We start from the raw sequence: 25,248 nt of genomic DNA on the forward strand, positions 1-25,248 counted from the left end.
TCTTATATAAGCTACACACAGAGACATGAACTCGCATGCACACGAATGTGTTCACTGAGCTCAGTGCAAACTGTATGTTGTCCAGAGCATGAAAACACCACCCATGTTGGGTGCCATGGTCTGGGCCCCAAATATGTCCCTGAAATCCACTAGATTTGGGCAACTCTCATAAACCATGATACTGCTCATCTCTAGAAGTGCAACGGTTTGGATGATCTGTCTTCCGTTGATATTGCCTGTGATCTGAAAGCATCTGCAAGGTTCCAAGTACTGCTTGCCAACCAACCAGACGTGTTTTATAGCTGCTTCTATTTGTTATGGTTGTGTGAGATGCCGATGTCCGCGAAACACCCATTTCTGGTTTACGGAAACGGAGAGCACCATTCATTTGTTACAATTCTAGAATTAAAATAATCCAACAGAAAACAAAAATCTGTTTCTGCCTTGAGGTCAGAGAACATTTCCCTAACAGAAGTTTGTATATAATTGTGAAAGCCTATCAATAACACGCGGACAGCAAATTCCACCCAAGCTGAATAAAAAGAAAGGCAAGGACTTGGAGCTGGATCAAACAAGATTTCAGACTCTCTTTCGGCAAATAACCACTCGCAGAGGTGCTCTGCCTTTGCAAGAAGCGTGATCCCAGGAAAAGGAACATCAGTGGAAATAAGAATGAGAGGGCGGGCCATTAGGGCATCGTTGCCCCTGCAGCCCTTGGTACGCATAAGCAGAGGCTAATCTAAAATTTTGCATCCATTCCACTTGCACTTTGGGGCTCCCTGATCAGGCCTAACTTCCTGTCACCCCACCATGTTTTTTGTGTAGCCTCCAGCCTGACGTCATGAAGAAGTCAAGACCTTGCTCACCGTTTTGTGACACATTGGTTGGTCCTAATAAAACTATGCCTTCTGTGAATTGGGGAGAAAGGTTCTAATAGAGCCCTTACTGGATACTTGCAGGGGGTCGGGTGTTCTGTTCTAAACGGAACAGCATTCAGAAGTGGTATCTCCCATTTGCAGTCTAAATTGGTACAGTCTGTTCTGCCACCTTCATTCTGCCACACATATAGAACTGGCCTTCTTATCTCCTTGTTCAGAAACCAAGACATTTAGTACATGCTATTCAAGTGGAAGGATATTGTGTAAGCACAAATAGTCTCAGATCAGACAGTTGACATTTTATAGCTCAAACACTTTTGATCAGCAACACTGGGAGTAGATTTATTCTTGTGAAGTGACTGCACTATTTATAAGCTGGTTGAAATTTACAAGTGCTCCACAGTAATGAAATACAATAGGGTATTAACTATGCATAAATTCAAGGTTTACCCCTACAAGATGCAGGTTCGTGTTTTAAAGTGAGGCTAATAAGGAAGGAAACCGCCACCAGATAACATAATGTAATTTTAAAAAGGAACTTTCAAATACTATATTCAGTATCTATAGCATGGGTAGGGAACCTAAGGCCCGGGGGCTGGATGCAGCCCAATCGCCTTCTCAATCCGCCCATGGACGGTCTCCGAATCAGTGTGTTTTTACATGAGTAGAATGTGTCCTTTTATTTAAAACGCATCTCTGGGTTATTTGTGGGGCATACCGGTAGGAATTTGTTCATCCCCCCCACCCCAAAAAATATAGTCCAGCCCACCACATGGTCTGAGGGACGGTGGAGCAGCCCACGGCTGAAAAAGGTTGCTGACCCCTGATCTATAGCAAGAGTTGAAAGTTAGGCATCATTTTGCACACTTTAAAGGACTTCACGTGAATTATCTTCACAAGAAGTCTGTAAGGTTTTATCTATCAGCATCATCTCCATATTGCAGGTGTTCTTGAGAAGGGCTTCCTTAACGCCACCTAGCAACTTTGCAACTGAGGGGAGATTCAACCAAGACATTTCTGATCATAGATTAGTCACTTTGCTGCCCTGCGGGAGAACTGCTATAAGCCTACATTACTAGTAAGATGAAATCTCAATATTTATTTTTAAGATGAACGAGTTTTCACATTGCATGACGTTGCATTAGTGTCAACTGATTAACTCATCGAAGTCTTAATTATTCACCATATGCAATAAAACAATATTTCTTAATACTTATTTTCAACTTAATCCATGCTGTAAGCACTCTGGGAAGATACTTCCATCACTGGGTTCTGATCCAGCATGGAGGTATGATACAATATGGAATATGATGAAGCTATTAGCAAATGAATTACTTTCCAAGCTCACCAAACTTACACACACATGTATATACATATACTTAAAACAAGCTTGTTGTAGAGCAGCCTTCTCCAATAGTGTTGCTAGACTACAAGTCCCATCATTCCTGACCACTGGTTGGGGATGATGGGATTTGTAGTCAACAACAACTCCAGTTAATGGTGAGTAGTGAGGTGGCCATGTTTGCTGATAACTCCAAATTGTTCAGGGTGGTAAAAGCAAACAAGGATTTCCAAAAAGATGTCTCCAATCTGGATGAATGAGCATTGGGTGACTCTATGTAAGGAAGTGAAGCACTGGGTCAAAATAACCATATCATGGGGTTTAAGCTAACATTGTGTCTGCTCAGGAAAAGGCTACTGAAATTGTAGTGTAATGAAGATACTGACCCAGTGTGTGCCAGGCTATGAATAAATTGATTTCTATGCTAGGGTTGATTAGGAAAGGGATAGAAAATGAAATTGCCAATATCATAATGCTGATGTGATTGCATTTGGAACACTGTGTACTGTACAGTTCTGGTCACTACAATTCAAAAATATATTTTGTAGATATTATAGAGGAGGAATATGATCAGAAAATAGCAATCAGGAATAAATCCCGCAAAACAAGCAGACACTGGGGAATATACTCTATTTGTGTAATGTATACAGGCCATCAAGTTCAGCTTTCATTTGTGTTTCATTTTACTTTTCCCACCAAGGACCCTGTGTTAGTAAAAAGCTGCATTAGATACAGCAGCTTATATACCTGGCTGTTTCAAGATCCTGAAGACATCATTCACATGGGCAGCTGAACATAAAGGAGATTCACATGTCACCCAACCCAAATGCACATAGAATGAAAGAATGGATGGTGGGGCTATGCAGAGTCGTCTGCCAGCTCCCAATGCCCACTGTTGCACACTCAGATATTGTGTGAAGGGGTTCACTGGTGTTTTTCAACATTGGGTCCAAGGATGCTGTCGAACTACAACTTCTAGCCTCTGTGACCATGGACTAAATTCACTGGGAATGATGAGTGACAAGAGTCCAACCACCTCTGGGGACCCAAGGTTTCATAATACTACTCTACACACCTAGAGCTCCTCCACAAGGGAGGTCCTGACTAAGCCAGGATCTCCTTCACACGGAATGTGCAAATGGAAGCAGACGAGACTTCATTCACACGTACTTTCAACACACAGAGGGGCCATCTGGACCAACCACTCTCTCAGAGACAACAAGAGTTACAGATGTCCACAACAGTGTTTGGGAATCTGTGGTCTTCCAAATTCCATTAGAACTTCCCCTCCCCCCAACTCCCATCATCCTAAATTATAATCAGGGATTATAGAAGTTGTGGCCCAACATCATCAGTACAGTAATATTGTACCAGAGCAGCTCCCCAATCCTGGTCTAGATTGAATTAGAAATTCCCAAGTTTCTAATGACAATGAGCAGCTCCGTAAGCAATATTACCGATTTCTGATTAATTCAGGGCAGCTGGCCACATCCCTCTCAGATGGCCTGCACATTATGTGGTAAACCTCAGTCATTACAGGATAGGACACACTTGGAATTCCAGGCTGCCTGAATGTGTGCTACAACCCCACCACAGCTATGCAGTCAAGCCATGCAACAGGGGAAGCGTTGTTGCCAACATCCACTCAGATGTGTGCATAGATTATGCACGCACGCCCAAACGCTATGTACACACACATACTTATATATGCGCGCACACTCATCATTGTGCATGGGTAACTTTATATTTCTAGTGGATACGATTAAATCACGGCTGTTAATATTTTGCATTGCTCCCGGTGCAGGGGGGAAAATAATAATATTCTAAATAGTAGTATAAGAGCAGCTACCCCTATAACGCCAGCCCCGTGGAAAATGAAGCTGGCAGCACAAATTGAGGAACACTGAATTCTTTTTATCCCTCCTCCTGTTCCAACATCTGTTTTGGCTGGCGTCAGACACAGGCATTCTGATTGATGTCACCTAGCCAGCACAGGGCTGCTGTAGCTTGGTCCAAGAGGAATACATACCAGAAAAAGGCATACAAGAGCAGAGAAGCTGGGGGGGACGGGACGCTTGAACTAACGGCTTTCTTCTGACAACACCGCTGAAAACTTTTGGTTAGCATAACCAACCCTTCTCTCCATCCCACCGCCCCATAAACACACACACACACACACACACACACACACACACACACACACACACACCCCTAACTTATAAATAGATCTGTTCTGTTCCTTTGTTTTGTTTCACGCTCTTAACTTAATGAAGATAGGGCATCAGGCTGCAAGAGGCTGGAGAGCAGGCATGTTGCAAGCAAATCAACATGCAAAAATCTCTTTCTTTGGCATTGTATGGCTGCATACTTAACTCTGCAATGAGCTTTACAAGGTAGCTACTGAGATACGAGTCCATAAGCTGCGCTTGAGTCTTACATTGAAACGTTACTGAATGAACAACGAAGCACGGGGCAAAAAGACAGCTTGGCCATTTTGGGCCACACACAGAGAGACATCTCATTGCACAGACAGCTTGAAGCCCTGCTGTTTCCAACCGTAGCTTCATATCCTTCCCAATCACTGAGTAGCTTCCCAGCCAGCTCCCTCGGCCTGAAGGCGAGATGAGCGCTGCAACCTCATACAGTGGGTACCTTGGGTTAAGAACTTAATTCGTTCCGGAGGTCCTTTCTTAACCGGAAACTGTTCTTAACCTGAAGCACCACCTTAGCTAATGGGGCCTCCTGCTGCCGCTGCACCGCAAGAGCACGATTTCTGTTCCACCCTGATCAAAATATTAATTATATTAATGAACTTCAAAAAATTGATCCAGGCAGGACTTTTCATTGTAGAAGCTATGCTGGTTCCTTCTCAGCAAGTCTTGTTCTTCTTCATGCTTTTACTTCCTTCTTTAATTATGCTTTCCACCAGTAGACTTTATGCTGTAACTGTTCTGTAGTAATCTAGTTCACCTTTGGACTCATTTATTTTTTTTAATTATTCCTTATGTTTGATACTTTCCAATTCTACAATAAGGAGGCTGGTTTTAAAGTTGAAATAAGAAGAAATAATGTGGCATCTTGAATCTTGCTAAGCTGTTGGCAGTCATCATCTTCTCCATTTCGTCCCTCCCATGCTGCTGTAGGTCAGCAGCAGAGCTCATGGCCTTGCATATTACGAGCGTAATATCTCCAGTTAGCAGCTGGAAAGTACCTTTGCCTGAGACCTTAAGAGCCCCAATGCCAGCCAGAGCAGCTTAGATGAACTGACTCTATATGTCAGCTTCATACATTCATACTCTTGTCATTGCTAGCTCTCCTCCCCATGTTGTTGCTGGCCTATCACCCGCACCACTGTGAGAAAGCTTCACACACTTCATTATCCTCAGTCTACATCATAAAACTATGTTAAACAGGACAGTACTAGAGAGGCCACACATGGCTACCTTCTAGACTTAAGAGGTTCAGCATGGAAAAGAAGGATTGGAAATACAGTGGTACCTCTACTTACAAATAACTCTACTTACAAATGTTTCTACTTACGAATGGAGCTCCGTCCGCCATCTTGGATGCGGTTTAGATAGGATCAATCAATAAAAAATATTTTTTTAAAAAAAAAGATAGGATTTTTTTCTACTTATGAATTTTTAGATAGGTTGCTTCTACTTACGAATTTTTTCTCCCAATGCATTCCTATGGGATTCGACTTACAATTTTTTTCGACTTACGAATGTGCGTTCGGAACGCATTAAATTCGTAAGTAGAGGTACCACTGTACCCCAAGCATGTATCCAAAAGGCCACAGGCAGAAGTGAGCAAGAGTTTCAACTTTTTCACATAGAATTGTACAGCTGGAAGGGACCACGGGGGTCATCTAGTCCAACCCCCTGCAACACAGAAATCTTTTTGCTCAAACCCGCAGTCCTGAGATTAAGAGTCTCATGCTCTACCAACTGAGCTATCCCAGGGATACTTGAAGTTACAGAACTGTGCATTGTTCTCAATTTGTCCATTTGGGAACCCTTTAAATGTGCAAGCAAAAAACTTACACATTTCACATCCTCTATCCATGCACTATGGTACGTCTAGGTCACAACATGTATTACTACATGAGCAGTAACATCCCTTTCTGTATCACAGCTCTGCAATTTTATACAGAGAGCAGGAGATAGGAGTATGCCAATTACGGCTAGGTTCGATAACCATGGGGGAGTATTTTGCTCATTTGTTACTAAGTTATGTATGTTGTGTTTTTTATATTGGAAACTGCCCTGTGATCCTCTGATGAAGAGCGGTACAGAAATTTAATAATAAAAATAAAAAGCAAAAGCATTAGTTTCCACTATCCATAAGTCCAGTCTAGCCATGATATTGCTACAGTGTTATATGAACTGATTCACAAAAATGTTGTTACATGAAGAGCAGAAACTAACTACTGTAGAAAGATCTCCACTATTCAAAGCCTATCACTCTGAAATTGCATGGAAATTAAATACATGTATTAGTCAGAGAGATCACATTTGGTTTTTCCAACGGGACCCCTTTGTATCTGCACCTTTTTGCTTCAATGTGGTCCCTTTTACAATTACATGACAGCAATTCAACAGGTTTGAGAATGAAGTCAATAGCTTCACAACAGAATATACAGCCGTACCTTGGTTCTTGAACAGAATGCATTCTGGGAGTACGTTCGAAAACCAAGGTGCGGCTTCCGATTGGTTGCAGGAGCATTCTGCAGCCAATTGGAAGCCGCACTGGACTTTCGGCTTCTGAAAATTGTTGGAAAACTGGAACACTCACTTCCGGGTTTCGATCATTCAGGAGCAGATTTCTTCAGGAGCCAAGGCATTTGTGATCCAAGGTAGCATGCACTTTCAGGCTAAACATCCAAAAACACACATTTCTCCATGATGGTTCAGAAGCTATTTCAAAGGCTGACTTCTGTTGAAATGGAAGTTCATTACTTGCTTGGTTGCCTCAATAAATAAACAAATTTGTATCTGTTGAGCATCCGGTATCTTAATCTGATTACCTACTTTTAAACCAGTATGTGCCAAATATAAATCTGTATACCTTGAACCCAGAATGTTTGCTTTATAAATCCTCTTTGATTTATGGAAGCATTATACACCTAGCTTAAGTTGAGAGGCAAAAGCAGATGGCATTCCTAAAAACCCATCATCAACAAGTATCCTTTCACAAGGGAACTGTGAGAACAGCGAATTTCAACTTCCCTATCAGCAATATGACTTATTTATATTTCCTACTAACAAAAGGAGCTTTCATGCCTGAAAAGTTATACGGAAAGAACAAATAAGTATAGATGGACCTTACTTTTTGTTTGTTTCCATTTTTCAAAAAAAAAAAAAAGGAGGAGGAAAGGGGTTTTGGCTAAAATGACCTTTTATTTAAAAGAAAGAGTCAAAATGCAAGAAGGCTGCCACAACAGTATGTCACCAAATACTACATAAACAAGAGGGGGTGGGGGGGAATTGGTAACGAAGGAGAAACCACTAAGACCTCTACCATAAGCCTGGAATACGTGATGTGTTTGTAGGGACGGGAACTCTCATTTTGCAACCTAGCGTCATCGCTCAAAGGCAAATTGGGACAGGCCAGCTGCTAAGCTTTGGCTGTGGCTGCAAAAGGATTCCTGCAGAACTGCTGCTAAGGGCAGCCCAGCACCAGCCACCCCTCCACTGCTGGTATACAAACTGTGACAAGCCATGGCCGTCGCCAGAAAGTCCTTGCACAGGTATTTAACAGTCTGGTATTAATCCGACAGAATGGAGGAAAGACACAGGGCATTTTGTGACCAAGCTGGACCCATGTTCTAAAGCCCTCTATGGGTCCGTGTCTTCGTCAACAGCTCCTCTGAAATTCTAGCTCTAGAATCTTTTATTTGCTAAGGGTGCCTGGAATTCTCTCAGGCAGACCCTCGTCCACTGAAAATATAAGCGGCATTTCCTCGCCCAAGCTGCTTTTATAGACAAATGCAGCAGACATGAACACAGATGCCATCCAGTGTACCAAATACAGCATAGCCCAGTTTTTAGTATCAGCAGAGACAAATTCAGAAGAGACTTCTTTGCAAAATATCAGCCCAACAGAATCCAGAACGGGCCTTCCAAACACATGCATCTACAGGTTAGGCACTGCGCTTAAATATTAGGTCAACGTGCTCCCATTTTCTTCTCTTGTTTTATGGTAACTCTTAATGAAATACATCCTGCCTGTGTGAAAGCTCTTCGGACCGAAAGAGAAGATATTCGAAAGGTCATAAACACTCAGTAGCAATAGGGCTACATGTTTTCACTCCGGATAAATAAGCCTTGAAACAGCTGCTGCCTTCAGACCAAATCCCAGGTCCCATATCAATCAAATAATCACAAACTAGCTGAACCAGGGAAGAGATTGGAAGCTATTTTGCCTAAACAGCTTTCATAAAACATATTCTTCTCTACGGGTTTGGTTTGATTAAACGCAGAAGCCTCTCCCACCACGGATTTAAAGGGTTTCCCAAAATAAGATTGAGGTGACTTTCTAATGGAGTGACTCTCCCCTTCTGCTAACATCCACTTGAAATGGGATAGGTGCATTCGAGTGCAACACTGTTCCTTACTGGCATTGCACTTTAAGGAGCTTACTGGAAATTTCCTTGCGCTACGATAAAGCTTGCATGAGGCACAGTCCTAGCCACTTCTCTGTGAAGGACAAAAACCTGAGGAAATTGACCAGTCAAGGCATCCCTCTCCAACATTCTTTGAGCTGGTGCAGTATGGGAAACAGAAAACATGACTGATGAACAGAAAACAAAATTGCGTAAGCATCGCTCCTTGACTAAGCAATCTTATGTGGTGACCAGACAGTATTAAAATTAATAGTAGTAGCAACAGAGTCCATCAAGTGTGTGTTGTTGGGTTTTTTTTTACTAATCAGTTCAAGCTCCAATTTTGTTTTGGTTTTTTTAAAAGACAACATCCCACTTTTGGATTAACATTTATTAATGGCCAGTTCATAAATAAAGCACATAATAGCCCAGTTACAATTATGGTTTCGTGCTATGATAAGAGAACAACTGCAGCCTCACACTCTCCCCTCCTTCCATCTTCAATTAACTGCGGGGTAGCTAACAAACCAGAATCTGAAACCACTGCTTGATCCTCCTTTGTCTGAACTAACCACAGTTAGAACAAACCAGCCCCCAAAATTCTAATATAAGAAGAAAGCTGTGGTTTCTTTAAAAACAAAAGCGGAGCCTTCGGATTTCATTACCTCCCATTGTCAAGCAACAGAAGCAAATGGGATGATGGCAGACCACTTGAAGACTTACCAGAGCTCACCCTGGTTTAGTGTCTGAACTGAGCTTCCGCACAGTAGCCGCTCTTAGCCTCCAGAATATACAGCACGCAGGCGTCCACAGCTAAGTGTATTTGATACAGAGAGTTTTCATTTCTGAGCACTCGGCTCTCTTGCGCAACTAAGCTAAGCAAAAAAGCAGACAGCCACTTGGATGAGGGACAGCAGCAGTTTAGATGGATATCTGGAAAATGCTTACTTAAAGAATGCTCTGGCCGTGCTCGTTGCCTCAGTTCAAGCACCCGAATGTTAATATACAATGGAAAATGTCAATCCATTAAGCCCATACCGAATTTCTCCTCACGGCTTTTGACTGTATTAGGGTTAAGGAAGTGCGGGTTTGTGCCGTGTATACGCCTGAGAATTATTTGTTTATGTGTTTATTGCATTTTGTATATTACCTCTTTGCCAAGGCACCCGAGGCAGCTTGCCATTTTAAAACACTAAAAACAAACCAAAGTCTCAAAGTACCGTATAGAATGGAACACTTGTGTAGGAAAGGCGGAGTTACCGGTCTATCAGATTCAAGTGAAAAGAATGCCCCCCCCCCTTCAACATACTTATCTATGAAAATGTGTGTCGATAGGAAATCTCATGCATCAGATATGGAAAAGTTGCGTCCAACAGGTTGTGTTGCACACCCATCTAATTTAGAATTAGAAGTGGGGATTTCATATCCTAGTTGTAGTTTGCATATAATTCTGCAAGCTTACTAGATGATCAATAGTTTCAATGCAGTGGCTTCCAACTTTTCCAGTTCTATGATTCCATGAATAACAAAAGGATACAAACAAACAGCCACCCCCCCTCCAAAAAAAAATTCCTGGGAACTGTAGTGCTAAGAGTTACAGAGTTACCATTCCAAAAGTTCCCCCGGAAGAGGGATTGATTGATAAAACACGCTCAAGAGTTGTAGTTCTGTGCAGGCTCTCCTGACACCTTTCACTACCCTTAAGAAACTACAGTTCCCAGGATTCTTTGGGGGAAGCCATGTCTGCTTAAAGTGGTAATGGCACAGTTTTCAATGTATAATGCAATTGACTCCAAAATGTGCATGCATCAACATGGTTTATATTTGCCAATTGCTGAAAGGTGGCAATGTGTACCTAATATCAAGGCTTGCCCGCTAACAGTGTTTGTTTGGCAAGCACGTTATTGAATCTAATAACTATTATAGACTGGTCTACAGAGCACAGTGAGGCCTTTAATTGTGATAAATGAGTCCCCCGGAGGATTGTCCAATCTGCCATTTCTGCAGTGCAAACCCATAATACTTTCTGAAGGAACCATCAGTGCTGTCTGTTATACGGTGAATATTTTTGAATAACCAGGCTCCACAGGTAATAAAAAATGTTCATACATTGCTGTGCATTTTTTGTTGTTTCATCTAACATAGATCTGCCATTTAGCTTTTTTATACTTATATCATTGGCAATGTCCGCTGGGAACTTCAATCTTTGATTGTATGCAATTATTGTCTAAGTGATTATTGTCTATGTTCTGAAGAGGCTAAGCTGATGCAGATGTCCATATTTGACTTCTTTTAAGCCTTTATTTTGTACTTACATATAATATCAAGTATTTCCCCGAAATGGGGAAAAATACACAGTCTTTAGATACCCTTTTTCATTCATATATGTGTACATATGTACATTCCCTCGGAATGAAGCTGGTATTTCAAAAAGCTGTCCATTTTAGTTTCCCCAGCTGCATTTTTCTGCTCTGGTTCTGTTGTCAGCTTTTTCCAGTCAAAGGGGAAAAAAGGGAATTTATTTAATTCAAAAGTGCTCAGCCTCCTCCAACTCTCAGAATAGCAAAGGACATGCATCTAATAAAATATGCATCATACATTTTTTTAAAAAATACACACTCTGAAGTTCAACATTTTAAAATTTCTTTGACGAGGCTGCTACACAATCCTGTGGAAAGTGCAAGCCCACTCACTCTCTCACCACTTGTGAATTAATACACATAAAATAATGAAACTCGTCCCAAAGGCTAAAGAGTTAGAGCAAAATTTGGTCCCCAATTCCAACACGGCCCTTGCCTCTTTCAGTCACCCTCCGGAATATCTAAAGCTCGCTTAACGCTTTACACTCCGTATATCTGCTTTAGATTGCTCGTTCAAAATTACTTCTACCATAGAAGCATCAATGCAGAGGGGCCCTTTCCCCTTTAAAATCTTCCGTGCCCATAATAACCATTTTAATGCAATTTCGATATGTCTACGATAAAACCTGGAGGAATTGGCAGGGGCAGTAAAATCCCAGGAGAAAGCAAACCAATGAAAATGTTTGCTGGTTCCTTCCTGATACCACCCCCCCCCAAAAAAAAAATCTAGAGAAAATTCTACATGCGCTACGTATATAGGACCACACAATTCCTAACAGAGAAGGAAGGTGGCATTGCTTCTAAAGCAACCAAGTTTATTTCTTCATTTGGAATGCTTGTTTGTGCTAGGCATCTTCAGCCTTCTCAACATGTAAGATCTATGTACATTCCAAGAAGTAAAATTAGGATGAAGAATCTGCAGCTCTCGCTATTAAAGCAGAAGTCATCACATTTCCCTCCCATAGTCGGCCGCTGCTTTCCTTTGTTGAAATACATTTTAAGTATGCCTGAGAGTGCGATGCCCATATGGTGATGGAAGCAAGAAACAGCTAAAGTTCCGTTCTTGCGCATGTGTTCACATAGTACCTGCTGTTCTAGGTGCCATAACTGGACACAGTATTTACTTTTTCGCTTTTGCCGTTCTCTTACGTAATATTATTTGGGTTGAAGCTCAGCTTCGACACATTATGCATGTAAAATGTAAAAGCATTTGTCCCTGCGAAGATGTACATTGCCTCAAATCAAAACGCTAGCGTGTTGTTAACAGCGAATGGCTGAAAAGATAACAACGCAAATGGAATTAGCAGAACACACAAACGTGCTTGGCGTTTCACAAGAGTTTCGCTTCTGCTACTACAAAGTTATAACTAGACAGAAAGCAATATAGTCCCTGTGAAGTGTTTCACTTAAAGATATTATAATCCCCAGTACAAAATTGTGGTTCCTTCATACATGCAGTAGAGAATTACTCTGATTACCCCGTGTGTGTGTGTGTGTGTGTGTGTGTGTGTGTGTGTTTGTGTTGTATTTATTTTTCAAAAAGCAACTTCTTTTTTTAACAAAGTGGGCACTATTTATAAACAATAGCACAGTGGCTTACAGATTTTCGTAAAACTAAATCCTATTGTAACCTTGGATGACGTAACATCGACTTAAGTAACGTGTGAGTTGCTAGGAGACCTCAAAACATTGCAATGGATGCAGTCATAGCTGAAAGCTATTTTAGCTTAATCAACCGAAGATGCTCTGAGATTGTTCTGGAGGAATATAGTTCTTGCTAGCATTATGAGTTGTAAACCATTATGCAAAATATGCAAAGCATATTTGTGAAAATCTAAGTCATCACCATAAGTGAAAATTAAAGTTATCACCAGCACATTAATGTTCCTACTTACTGAGGAGTTGGCTGCCACAGAACCAGCAGCATTAAGATTTTCCTCTCCAGAACCTTGGCCTCTCTCTTTAGTCCCACGAGTCACAAGGATTCTGAAATGCTGCTGCCTGGAGTTTTGATCGGGGCGGATTTTAAAGGTGCACCCTTGCCCTGGAGAAACCCGCTCCACTGAACTGCTTCGAGATATATCAGAGCCGTTCCTGCAATTTCCACGAAGTGCCGGATTCACGCCGTCGTCCTCCGTGGGGCTGACTCGGGCCGGATGGGGCTGAACTGGGTACGAGGTACTCCTTTCCAGCCGTATCCGTGGGTACCTGACCAACCTATCCCCTTTTGTTCCGGTGAAACCAAAATTGTAACCTGCTCCTGCCTCTGTATTGTTCGATTGAGACTGCTGCAACTGGAAAACAAACAATTTCTTCCCCGAACTGGAGGACCCGTCGGGCAGGTGCTGCAAAGACCAGCGCCTGGGTTCAGAGGGAGAAGAGGCCTCCTGAGCCTCGGAGCCAAAGGGCATCAGCGTAACATGAGGAACGTCCACACTTGAAGCTCGGTGCTGAATCCTCACCCCGCTGATGTTTAACCCTGATGCAGGGTTCGTTTCGCCGTCTTGAGCCGTGGCTGCACTGCCATCATTCCAGTTATTGGAAGGTATTGTACAAAATATTGTATGATTAGAGGACCCCCCGTTAATCTCGTGCCCCATGTTCTCCGTCTGCCTCGGTGGAGAGTTATCTGGAGTCACCTGCGGACTACTTGGAGAAGAATCGCTTCCAACCAGAGATCCATAAGGCTCCCCTAGATCTGAAAAGTTACCTGTCTCCTCCAGGGGGGACTCCGGGCCCCCACACTCATCAGCATGTCCATTTACTGCCTTACGCTGGAGGGAGATCTGCATGGACGAGCTCCTCGTCGGGCGCGCATCGATGTTGTTTAGAAGCTGGGGGATAAACATGGACGTGCTCCTTTTCAAGGAACTGGCTTCCCGCAGATCCCTGCTGCTGCTGCTGCCGTCGCCGTAATCCATTCTGCGCCTGGAGAAAGGGTGAGGCCCGTTCCTTCTCGGCAAAGTGTGGAATGACATGAAAAAGTCATCATCATCATCTTCTCTCTCGTGGTGCAAAATCTCCGACTCGGGAGCTGTGTTGCTTCGCCCGGAGCCAAAATGAAACCGCAGCCGATGGGCCATCGTTTCGGGAGAGAGGAGAGGGGGGGAGACACGGCAACGAGTCCAGGCACTGCCAGAAGTTAAGAACTGAAGACATAAACTCCGAGGAAAAGTATCCCATCTGCCAAACTGTTAGCAGTGCTGCACTGATAGCGACAGATAGCAGAAATAGCCCAAGTGGCAAGCAACATTCCAGGCATGATTGGATAAGAGCAATCAGCGCTCCTCCACACTGTGACATAGGGTAGGGTGCCTGGCATCACATGACCCATTTCCCCCTCTCCAATGCAAGCAGCTATTTTTTTCCCCCCTCCTTTAATACCAGCAAGAGCCTGAAACAGCACCTTCACAGCTGCTCCTTTTCCATCAGAAAGGAGCGGCCCCAGCGGGAGAGCTCTCACAGCTGACCGAGGCAGCAAACACACTCAAGCTCTGCTATAAATCTAAAAGTACATCATATTCACAGAACCCTTTTGTACTAAACCAGAGACCAAAAAACCAACAACAGGAGGGGGGGGGAGAAGCGAGACGCAGGCTACCAGCAGCACCTACCAAGACCCCCCCCACCAGTACTTGGTTGATATTGCATTGAAGTCCTCAGGCTGATCGGGGAGTCACAAAAAATGGCCAGAGGAGATTGCATTTGTTCAAAGCTGGCTGGAGCCTCCGAGTGTCGTTCGTCTAACGCACATATTAAAGAATGGCTAGGAACTATATCTTTCTCCCCTTATGCTGAAAAAGCGATTTAAGTAGCAAGTTGTTTTTTTTTTGCTGGAGTGGTAGACACAGATATCATATTGCCACTGTAAACGAACTATAATAACCCACTCCAGCTATACACAGCGTTTTCCAGGAGAGGCGGTTTGCGGGGTGGGGGTGGGAGGAAGAAACTATTACACACACACACACACACACACACACACACACACACACACTTCAAGCAGCAGACAGGAGCAAGCAACAATCTTCCTTTTTCGGCTTTTAGGAGGCTGAGAAGGCAGCTGAGATCTGGCGCGCAGGGGTGTTTGTGAAGAGCTGTAGTACTGATCTGACTTAAAACACCGTCCAGAAACGCTGCCCCACGCTGGCAAGCACCCAGGGAGAAAGCTAGCAATATTACTAGCTCAGATTGCCAACATGGGATAGAGCTCTGCTTTGTTAGGAGCCAAAGCGCTCCAGAAGAACAGACAGACTCAACATTAAACAATGCCCGAATTCGGCTCTGCTACACATGGCGGTTTTGATAAATGCCGGGGGGGGGGGTGGAGGGGGAAGGTAGGAACTATAGCTGAGACAGAGTCTGACAATGCTCTTCCAGTGCGAATTAGAAACAGGGCCAATGAAACCAAACAGTCTTATTGCAGAAGTAAACAGAACAACCTGCTTTTATAAAAGAAAGCCTTGGAGCAAGAGTTGTGGAAAATCATGTGGGTGTTAAGTCAAAACCATATCCCTGGGCATCTCTGTTTCTGCTTTCCAAGCCCTTGTTTTCCCATACAGGGGCGGGAAGCAGCCCAATTACAAGGAGTAGCTTAAAATGATAAATATCGATGAGGTCAAGTATTTTAATCTATACTAGGAAAACTGGACTCTGCCAATGATGACAACAAGAACAGTCAGCATGATTACTCGCTACACAAAAATTATACTAAAAAGAACAGGCACATCGTCTGGAGCATCTCTGGGAATCCAGCATTTTGGGCTACAGGACATATCATATCTAATAGAGATATATATATAGATAGATAGATAGATTAGATAGAGTATACTCTCCAACATTTCTCCGATGAAAATAGGGACATCCTATTACTTTATTTATTTATTTATTTATTTATTTATTTATGTTGTTGTTGTTGTTGTTGTTATACCCTGCCCATCTGACCGGGTTGCCAAAATATATAAAAACATAATAAAACATCAAACATTAAAAAACTTCCCTATACAGGGATGCCTTCAGATGTCTTCTAATGGTTGTATAGTTACTTATCTCCTTTGTGTGGGGGTCGTAAACTCCACACCCTCCAAAATTTCCTCAATGAAAATAGGTATGTCCTAAGGAATAGTGGGACATCCCGGGATCGAATCAGAAATCAGGGTTGGCTTCTGTAAATCCAGGACTGTCGCTGGAAAATAGGGGCACTTGGAGGGTCTGAGATCGATAGAGATAGAGATACACACACACACACACACACACACACACACACACACACGGCACAAATGGCAGCTCGGTTTAGTGCTGAAGTTATTCTCATATATACACAATCCCTAATCCAGGAGGTCCTCATAGGTAATGAGATATGATGTACAAACATAGCTCCCACATCTCCCAAGGGCTTCTACACTCACTTCAATCAGGACATAGCGCCACACACATCTTGCTCAGAGTTGAGTCCTTTCACCTCACAAATATGCGTTTGAAATTGGGGGGGGGGGAGCCTAACTCTGTGGTGAAGCGGGCAAAGAAAGGAGTAAAGTTCCTTCCATCACCACCCAAAGCTGTTTTCATGCAATTATTTATTTACCTCCATAATTTACTAGTCACCTATTAACTGACTCCAATGGGTTTAAAACAAATGCGCTAGGGTTCTGTTCCACGTAGCATGTATTCATTTCATTCCATGTCATTTATTTCTTGCTTTATTTTTTAAAAATGTTCCTTTTCCTACTAATATATATATTTATATCTCCAAGGAAGCAGCAACCAACAGTTCAAAGAACAAAACAGTCCATTATAAGAAAAGCAGAGCAGAAGGTGGAAGACTCCTGATTGATCCCACTCCAATAGGAAACTCCAAACTGTTTATAAGCCTGCAATCCATTAAAAAAGGTCACAATTCATATCCCCACATGCAATCATTTGATAAGTATTACACCGCTTTCGCATTATGTCAGCTGCAAAAAAAGGGTGTGGTTATGGCACAGCCACTGAATGTACACTAAAGATAAGAGCACACTTACCAATCTATTTTCATCAAATACTTCAAAGAGTAGTCTGTGGTTAGATGGATCTACCTACAAGATATAATAAAGAATTTAATGGAATTATTTGTTTAAAAACAGACTAACAGTTATTTAGCAGTTACTTAATTCAACGTTCTTCATTTACACTGTTTTTAAATGAATCTTGAGTGTGACATGAAGAAACAGAGATGAATTCTCCAAGGGCAAAGCAAAGAGAAGGCAAGCCAGAGGCCTAGGACTAGGTCTAAACGGTAAAGGTAAAGGTACCCCTGACCATTAGGTCCAGCCGCAGACGACTCTGGGGTTGCGGCGCTCATCTTGCTCTATAGGCCGAGGTAGCCGGTGTTTGTCCCCAGACAGCTTCCGGGTCATGGCGTGACTAAGCCGCTTCTTGCAAACCAGAGCAGTGCACGGAAACGCCATTTACCTTCCCGCCGGAGTAGTACCTATTTATCTGCTTGCACTTGACGTGCTTTCGAACTGCTAGTTGGCAGGAGCAGGGAATGAACAACGGGAGCTCACCCCATCACGGGGATTCGAACCACCGACCTTCTGATCGGCAAGCCCTAGGCTCTGTGGTTTAGACCACAGCACCACCTGTGTCCCTAGGACCAGCTCTAGGGACAAGCAAACTCCATCTTTCTCCCCATCGCCCAGCAGAACCCCCAAAAAACACACCAAAAATTGGGTGTTTTGATTCCTTATAGGGAGCTAAGGACTCACCGCGACTGTATCGGTCGGCCCAGCTGCCCCCCCCAAAAAAAACCCCACCTATAATTTAAGAGAGAAAAAGAGGATCGGTTAAAGAAATAGGTATTATCTCCAGATCACAACCTGGCTACTTCATTTCCCCCTAGGAACATACAGTCGTACCTTGGATCCTGAATGCCTTGGTACTCGGGACGTTTTGGCTCCCGAACACCGCAAACCCGGAAGCGAGTGTTCCGGTTTGTGAACGTTCTTCGGAACCCAAACGTCCGACACTGCTTCCATGGCTTCCGATTGGCTGCAGGAGCTCCCTGCGGTCAATCAGAAGCCGCACTTTGGTTTCTGAACATTTTGGAAGTCGAATGGACTTCAATTGCAGATTATCCAATGGGATAATAATTGCTTACTGCCCACCATATTTTCAGCAAACAAATCTCTGGTTATCACATATCTAATCTCAATGACTGAAAACCAGCCTTTGAAAAACCTGTACACAGGTTGCTATGCGAATGATTAAGTTAGCCATGACTAATCCCACCCCCTAACCTCACTCCAAGGTGGGGGAAGGACATGCAGCAAAGCTGGCTGGTGAGCTTCTCTTATTGTTAGAAACATTGATTTGATGAAGCCTGATTTAAAAGAAAAACAGCAGCATGCATATGTTGACACAGACAACATAAAACCAGGCTGTAACAACAGTCCCATGGTTAGACAGGGAACATCTCCCACACAAAGCATCAGATGCTAGCACTTCCCATTACTAACTGGGACTGATGAGCTGAGAGTCCAACATTTGCAGGATCAAAGGTTCCCCATCTCCACCATGGACGTTCGGAAGCATCCTTATAACAAGTGCTTCACTGAGCTCTATATTTCCTACACTGGCAGGAAGGGCTGGGAGATATACCGTCCAAAATTGGTTCCACATCATGGAAGCGGTTTCATAATATTAGACACGGGAATATATCGCAAATCACGATGTGTGCATGTGCTATGTAAAAAATTAAATAAAAATTGCAATGTGGTAAAAACTGTGAAGCCCGGTCATCGCTTCTCTCATGATTCCTGCCAACCTTGTTGCTCTGTTTACAACAGCTGTAACAATATGTTAAAGGTAAGGGTTAGAAACTGGGATATGGAAGGAAAGTTCCTACCGTGTTTCCCCTTTTTTAATACGTAGTCATAAAGTAAGCCAGGGCAGGATTTTTAAGCAGTTGTGAAATCTAAGACACCCCCTGAAAATAAGCCATACCTTGTTGCGTTCCTTTAGAGCGCAAGCGCTCGCCTGGCAGGGTAGAGTTACACGGAGGGATGCGGAGGAGGGAAAGCGTTCCCCCCTCCCCCATCCCTGCCAGTTTCCATGTCCTGAGGCTGAGCGGCGGCGGGAGGCCCGCGGGTCCTTCCGCGCCGCCGGGGCGACGGACGCCGGCGAGAGCGCTGCTGGCTCCTTCCGTGCCGACGGAGTGTCGTGGGCTGCATGGCCCAAAGCTGAGCGGCGGCGGGAGGCCCGCAGGTCCTTCCGCGCCGCAGGGGCGACGGACGCCGGCGAGAGCGCTGCTGGCTCCTTCCGTGCCGACGGAGTGTCGTGGGCTGCATGGCCCAAAGCTGAGCGGCGGCGGGAGGCCCGCAGGTCCTGCCGCGCCGCAGGGGCGACGGACGCCGGCGAGAGCGCTGCTGGCTCCTTCCGTGCCGATGGAGTGTCGTGGGCTGCATGGCCCAAAGCTGAGCAGTGGTGGGAGGTCCGCAGGTCCTTTCGCGCCACCGGGGTGACGGGCGGCGAGAGCACTGCTGGCCCCTTCCGCCGGATCAAGGAAGCGGCCTGCCGGGTCGGTGCCCAGCAGCGCCGCGCGGAGCACCAGATCGAGTAAGCGGCCTGCAGAGTCAGCGCCCAGCAGCGCCGCACAGAGCACCGCCTCCTCAATCCAGCTCGGGGCTGCTGGGCACTGACTCGATCTGGTGCTCCGCGCAGCGCTGCTGGGCACCGACCCGGCAGGCCGCTTCCTTCATCCGGCTGAAGGGGCCAGCAGTGCTCCCACTGCCATCCGTCATCCCGGCGGCGCGGAAGGACCCGCGGACCTCCCGCCGCCACTCAGCTTCGGGCCATGCAGCCCACGACGCTCCGGCGGCGCGGAAGGGACCAGCAGCGCTTCCGCCGGCGCCCTGGTGGCAGGGAAGGACCCGCGGACCTCCCGCCGCCACTCAGCTTCGGGCCATGCAGCCCACGACGCTCCGGCGGCGCGGAAGGGACCAGCAGCGCTTCCGCCGGCGCCCTGGTGGCAGGGAAGGACCCGCGGACCTCCTGCCGCCGCTCAGCTTCGGGCCATGCAGGCCAACCAGATCCAGTAGGCCGCCTCCGGGATCTGGCAGCAGCAGGAGGCGGCTTGCTGCGCGTCCCGAGCCCTGAGCCAGCAGGACCCAGTAAGGAGGTACCGTACTTATAGTAACAATAAAAAAGACACCCCCCGAAAATAAGCCATAGGCTTATTTTCTTGAGTGAAATAAACATAAGACGGTGTCTTATAATGTGGGAAACACGGTAGGTGAGAGCTAGGAGGGTCCAGGGCTTTCCCCCAACTGGAACTCACAGGAACTCAGTTCCGGCACCTCTCAGGTGGGCACCACTGCCATTATAAGAGAACAAGGGAGGTGTTCATGGTGAGTTCCGGCACCTATTTTTCTAGAAAAATAGCACTGGGAGGCTCCATCACTTTCTGAGTGAGACACGGGTTAAGAGTTACCTCTGAGGGAGGACTCTGCATTTTCTTTCCTCTTTCTTTTTCTTTTTCTGTTTTTGTTTTTATTAGTTTCTTTCATCTTGTTGTATTCTTTAAAAAACTTTAATAAAATCTTAAGGGGGGGGGGGAATCTCTTCCTTTAGACCCAGGCCTAAAACTGAGACAGCTCTGAATTCAGGGCTGATAATATTTTTCCCCACTCACCCCCGCAATGCTCGAGGTTTTGAAACTGCAGTGATATACAGTAGTACCTCTACTTACGAATGACTCTACTTACGAATAACTCTACTTACGAATGGAGCTCCGTCCGCCATCTTGGATGCGGTTTAGATAGGATTTTTTCTACTTATGAATTTTTAGATAGGGTTGCTTCGACTTACGATTTTTTTCTCTCAATGCATTCCTATGGGATTCGACTTACAATTTTTTCCTACTTACGAATGTGCGTTCAAAACGCATTAAATTCGTAAGTAGAGGTACCACTGTACAAAGCAGTAATTAACAGTTATTAGCTGGACCAAAGGATTTGATTGTGCAAACTGAGCCACTGTCTCATCAACAGAAAGTGTTACGTGGTGAATGCGTGTTTATTCGGAGTTAAGTCCTACTCTCTCTAATAGAACTTATTCCCAAATTAGGTGTGCAAAAACTAAACATGAATAGGATTGTGGTGCAAGCCCCTCTGTGCTCAACAGTAAGTATGTTTAGGATTGCAACATTAGAAACCTGAAGTATAACATGACCAGACGTAAGTTGTGGTACTGTATAAAGATTCCTATGTATTAGAACTTTGTTGTGACTGGAATGGAAAAAGCCGGGACCAGACATGTGGGGTTCAGTGCCAAGACACTTCCTAGGGATTGTGCATTACTAATCAAAACAGGCTTGGACCATTTCTCCCCCACTCTTCCTTATAGAGAACATTGAAGAGATCAGTGTGTCTGGGACAGCAAGGAAGATTGCAGAAACAAAACCTTCTCTATTTTCTCTGTTTAAGAATGCTATAAAAACCAACTTGAAAAAAAGAAACTTATGATATTCCCAAATTGAGAAACTGCTAAAAATATTGTTTCCAAAATGCTAACAAAAAAGTCCAACTGCACAGACGCTATTTGAAAAAGATACTAGAGTTTTAACAATCTACAATGCCCCAGTGTTCACAGGCAGCTGCTCCAAAAGATTAAATTTAAACTGCTGAAATTTTACCTTGCCTCCCCCTTTCCTCTCTCTCTGTCTCTCTCTGCCTTTCTCTTTTTAAGACATCTGAAAGTTTAGACAACGTTCTATAGTAACTGGTTAACAATATGAAAGTCCCGTTCACTTGCAATATTAAATCTGAGAAATCATTTAAAGTATTGTTTTCTACTTTCCCTTCATCTTGTTGAGTAAGCCAGCCTCGGAAAAGTATAATGCGAATGAGTGGTGGGGTTTTTTAATGGATCATGTAAAATAATGCACCTTTAAAACAAATTCTAAAAATGATCCTTAAAAATACCAACGGCTCTGCAGTTTAATTCATGATATATTTGCCTCTCTGGTATAGCTTTGGCCATCCATAACTGTGAAATTAATCCTTTTTGCCTACATATTGTGCCACCTTATAGGATTAGGCTGTAAAGACCGGTCCCTTAAAGCCAGTGTTTTCAAAATGAATTTCCAAAGTAGTAAAGATTAGAACTTGGAAATGCAAAATTTACCCATCGCATTTATAACACATGTACGGTTTGGGTGCTGGCGTCCACTAATCACTTAATCTAATCCTGGCATCTACTGCTTAGTCTTTCCCCTCTTGCCTTTATTGACTAAAGCAATCAGTTGAACTGCTTCCCTCATCCCAATCATTCACTCTCCCCACTAACTGGATTGTCAAACTTCAGTGCTACCAACCCCTGGAAAGGGATGTGTGAGGGTGGAGCAGGTGAGTACTGGGGACAGGTGAAACAGTAAAAAGTAGCTAGGCGCAATGCACTTGTAAAATGTGTATGGCAACAAAACAAAACTAAAAATAAACAAACCACCATTAGAAACCTCTTAAACTGAAGGAGAGAAATTGTCCATGCAGTCATGTTTGTATAGAGGTCTTCTAGGCTGGAATAAGCCAGAACAAGTGAGATACTGACAATATTTTTAAACAGAAGACACATGGAGTCACAAACTAATAAGAATCAAATAAATATTCCAGAAGCAGACAGTACAGTTCTCCCAGGATAATGAACAAATTAATAGTCCCCAAAAGTACATCAAATGGCCAAGGATCAGCTATCACTAAAAAGTGTGCTGTGCTCGGAGTAGCCTATTGCAATGCTTGGCATAGCTGCCAAGTACCCCGTATTCCCCGGGAAACCCCCGTTTTTCCTTACCATTTCCCGGCGGTCTCCCGTTTGAGCTCCACTCCCGTAAATCTCCCTTAAATCTGCTCCTGCCGGCAGCCATTTTTCCGGTGCCGTTTTGCCCATCTATGGGCACCAGAAAATGGCCGGCGCCGGCACCGGAAATAGCTTCTATGCATGCCCGGCGGCCATCTTAGGGGTGGCCACATGGCGGCGGCGAATCTTGGAGGTGGCCGCATGGCCACCCCTAAGATGGCCACCGGACAACTTCCGGTGCAACTTCCGGTGCCGCTGCTGATTCCGTATTTTTCTGCGGGAGACTTGGCAGGTATGATGTTTGGAGCACCCACCATATCATGTTTGTAGGATATTGACTGTGGAAAGGTATTCTGCCTCCATTTCGGTGATCTTTGACAGTGACTTGCCACTCCTACCATTCCTGTTCATGGAACATTGATTTGATTCTTATTAGTTTGTCACTCCATGACATATTATATGTCTTCTGTTTATGAATTTTGAAACAGTAGTGTTATAAAAATATTGTCAGTATTTTATTAGCTCGTTGTTGTTCAGACTGTTCTGTTTAGCAACACAGGGGATTGTCTTTGGTGTAGAACAAGTGAGATGGCAGAACATTTAAAACAAAACAAAAAAATGGGATAAAGTGCACTTGGTCAGAAAAATATGGGCTCAAATCTGACTTCTCCCTTGGAATCATCTGTATAGCCTTGTACAGAACACTTCTGTGTCACAATGTACATTTCAGTGGCATTCTTCCAAGTTTTGGAGCGGGCCTGAGGCACATTTGTCAAAACTGTGGCCACAACTGCATTAGGTTTTTAAAACTCTCTTGCCTCCTGTTTTTTTTAATGAGAACGAGGAAGCAGCATGAGTACAAGGCACTCTAATAAAGACGATGCACACGCAAATGCCAGGGGAGTTAATCAGATTTGCCTCAAGTCTCAAATTAAATACCAAACATCTACAGACAGGAGTGTGAAAGACTCTGAGACCCAGGAGAGTCTACTACCAGTCAGTGCAGACAGCACAGCAACAAATGGACCAATGCTTTGAAGCATAAGTTGGTCCCATGGTTTTGTGCGCTTGGTATCCCTATGATACTGGCTTTATAATTTCTGACCTGGCAATATACTGCGAATTGTGATCGATGTGGGGTGTCTGTGTCTCTCTGTGTGCGCACTATGCAAAAATCACAATGCGGGGAAAACTGGAGCCAACCAATGCCTCTACGTAGCTCCATCCTCATCTCAGACATGGTGATATATTAGTATATCGCATTGTTTATCTGGTAATATATCACGGTGTTGAAAACCAGATATGGCCCAGTCCTACTGTTCACATCTAAATACCGGTAGTTCCTTATTTCAGACATCGTGATGTAATGATATATCACGATATTTAGCTGGTGATATATTGCGATGTTGAAAACCAACCCTACCCCATGGATTGGTAAAGTGGCTCATTCGTTAGAACCAATGGCTCTGCTCTGGGGTAAATCAGAGGTACTTAAACCGAGGTATGACTGTACTGGAAATAAATACGAGAAGCAGAGGAGAAATCTCAGACAGAAAGTGTGTAGACGATGATTGGCTAGCCCCTCACCAATGGCAGTAGCCAAACCTGCATGGAAAGGTGTGGATAGCTAGTCAGCAACCCCACACTCTGACATTGCTGACCGCAGGACTCCCTATCTCTACTGCTGCTAATTTCTGGTAGGTGTAGGAAGTCATCCTTTGCACTCCATCCCACCTGCAGCCGCAACAAGATTTCTTCAAGAAAATTCACCCACTGCGATTGAGCATGCCACAAGGACTTGCGACACAACTGTACTGAGAGCAGGATGTTATGGTACTTGGACTATGGATACAAGAGTGGATCGAGTTGACAGCAGGGACTGGGAACCTATGGCTCTCAAGATGATGGACAGCAACTCCTGTCAACCCTAGACAACAAGGCCAAGAGGGATGATGCACTATATCCCAGTGCCTTAGGTACTGCATCCCTGTTTTAAAGTCTTCATCCAATGCAATAGATTTATTCCTGAGCTTCAGTACTCTTGTCCCACAAAACAGGAATACTAGTCCAGCAATCTTCACGGTTGAAAAAGCTTGAACCTATCTATAAACAACAACCTGCAAATGAAACCCACTTCCTGTCTCTCACCTCCAGCCTTTTTTGTTCACAGCTCTTTGCTCTCTCTATACATTTATTTGACTCCATCTCTTCCCCTTGGCTTAAAATATC

At 44.2% G+C, this 25,248-nt stretch overlaps 1 protein-coding gene across 6 annotated transcripts in view; it reads right to left on the bottom strand.

Moving 5' to 3' along the window:
- The window catches only part of NEDD4L (NEDD4 like E3 ubiquitin protein ligase), a 259,415-nt gene that overhangs the window by 110,660 nt on the left and 123,507 nt on the right, over nucleotides 1-25,248 (bottom strand). For 4 of the 6 annotated variants that reach the window (XM_035101003.2, XM_035101002.2, XM_060280348.1 and 1 more), the window contains one exon: nucleotides 17,208-17,261. In XM_035101003.2, coding sequence (XP_034956894.1) covers nucleotides 17,208-17,261 — 54 coding nt within the window. The other 2 variants (XM_035101000.2, XM_035100996.2) reach the window with 1 other exon arrangement.

This window comes from Zootoca vivipara, chromosome 11 (genome assembly GCF_963506605.1).
Source record: "Zootoca vivipara chromosome 11, rZooViv1.1, whole genome shotgun sequence".
NCBI lineage: Eukaryota > Metazoa > Chordata > Lepidosauria > Squamata > Lacertidae > Zootoca > Zootoca vivipara.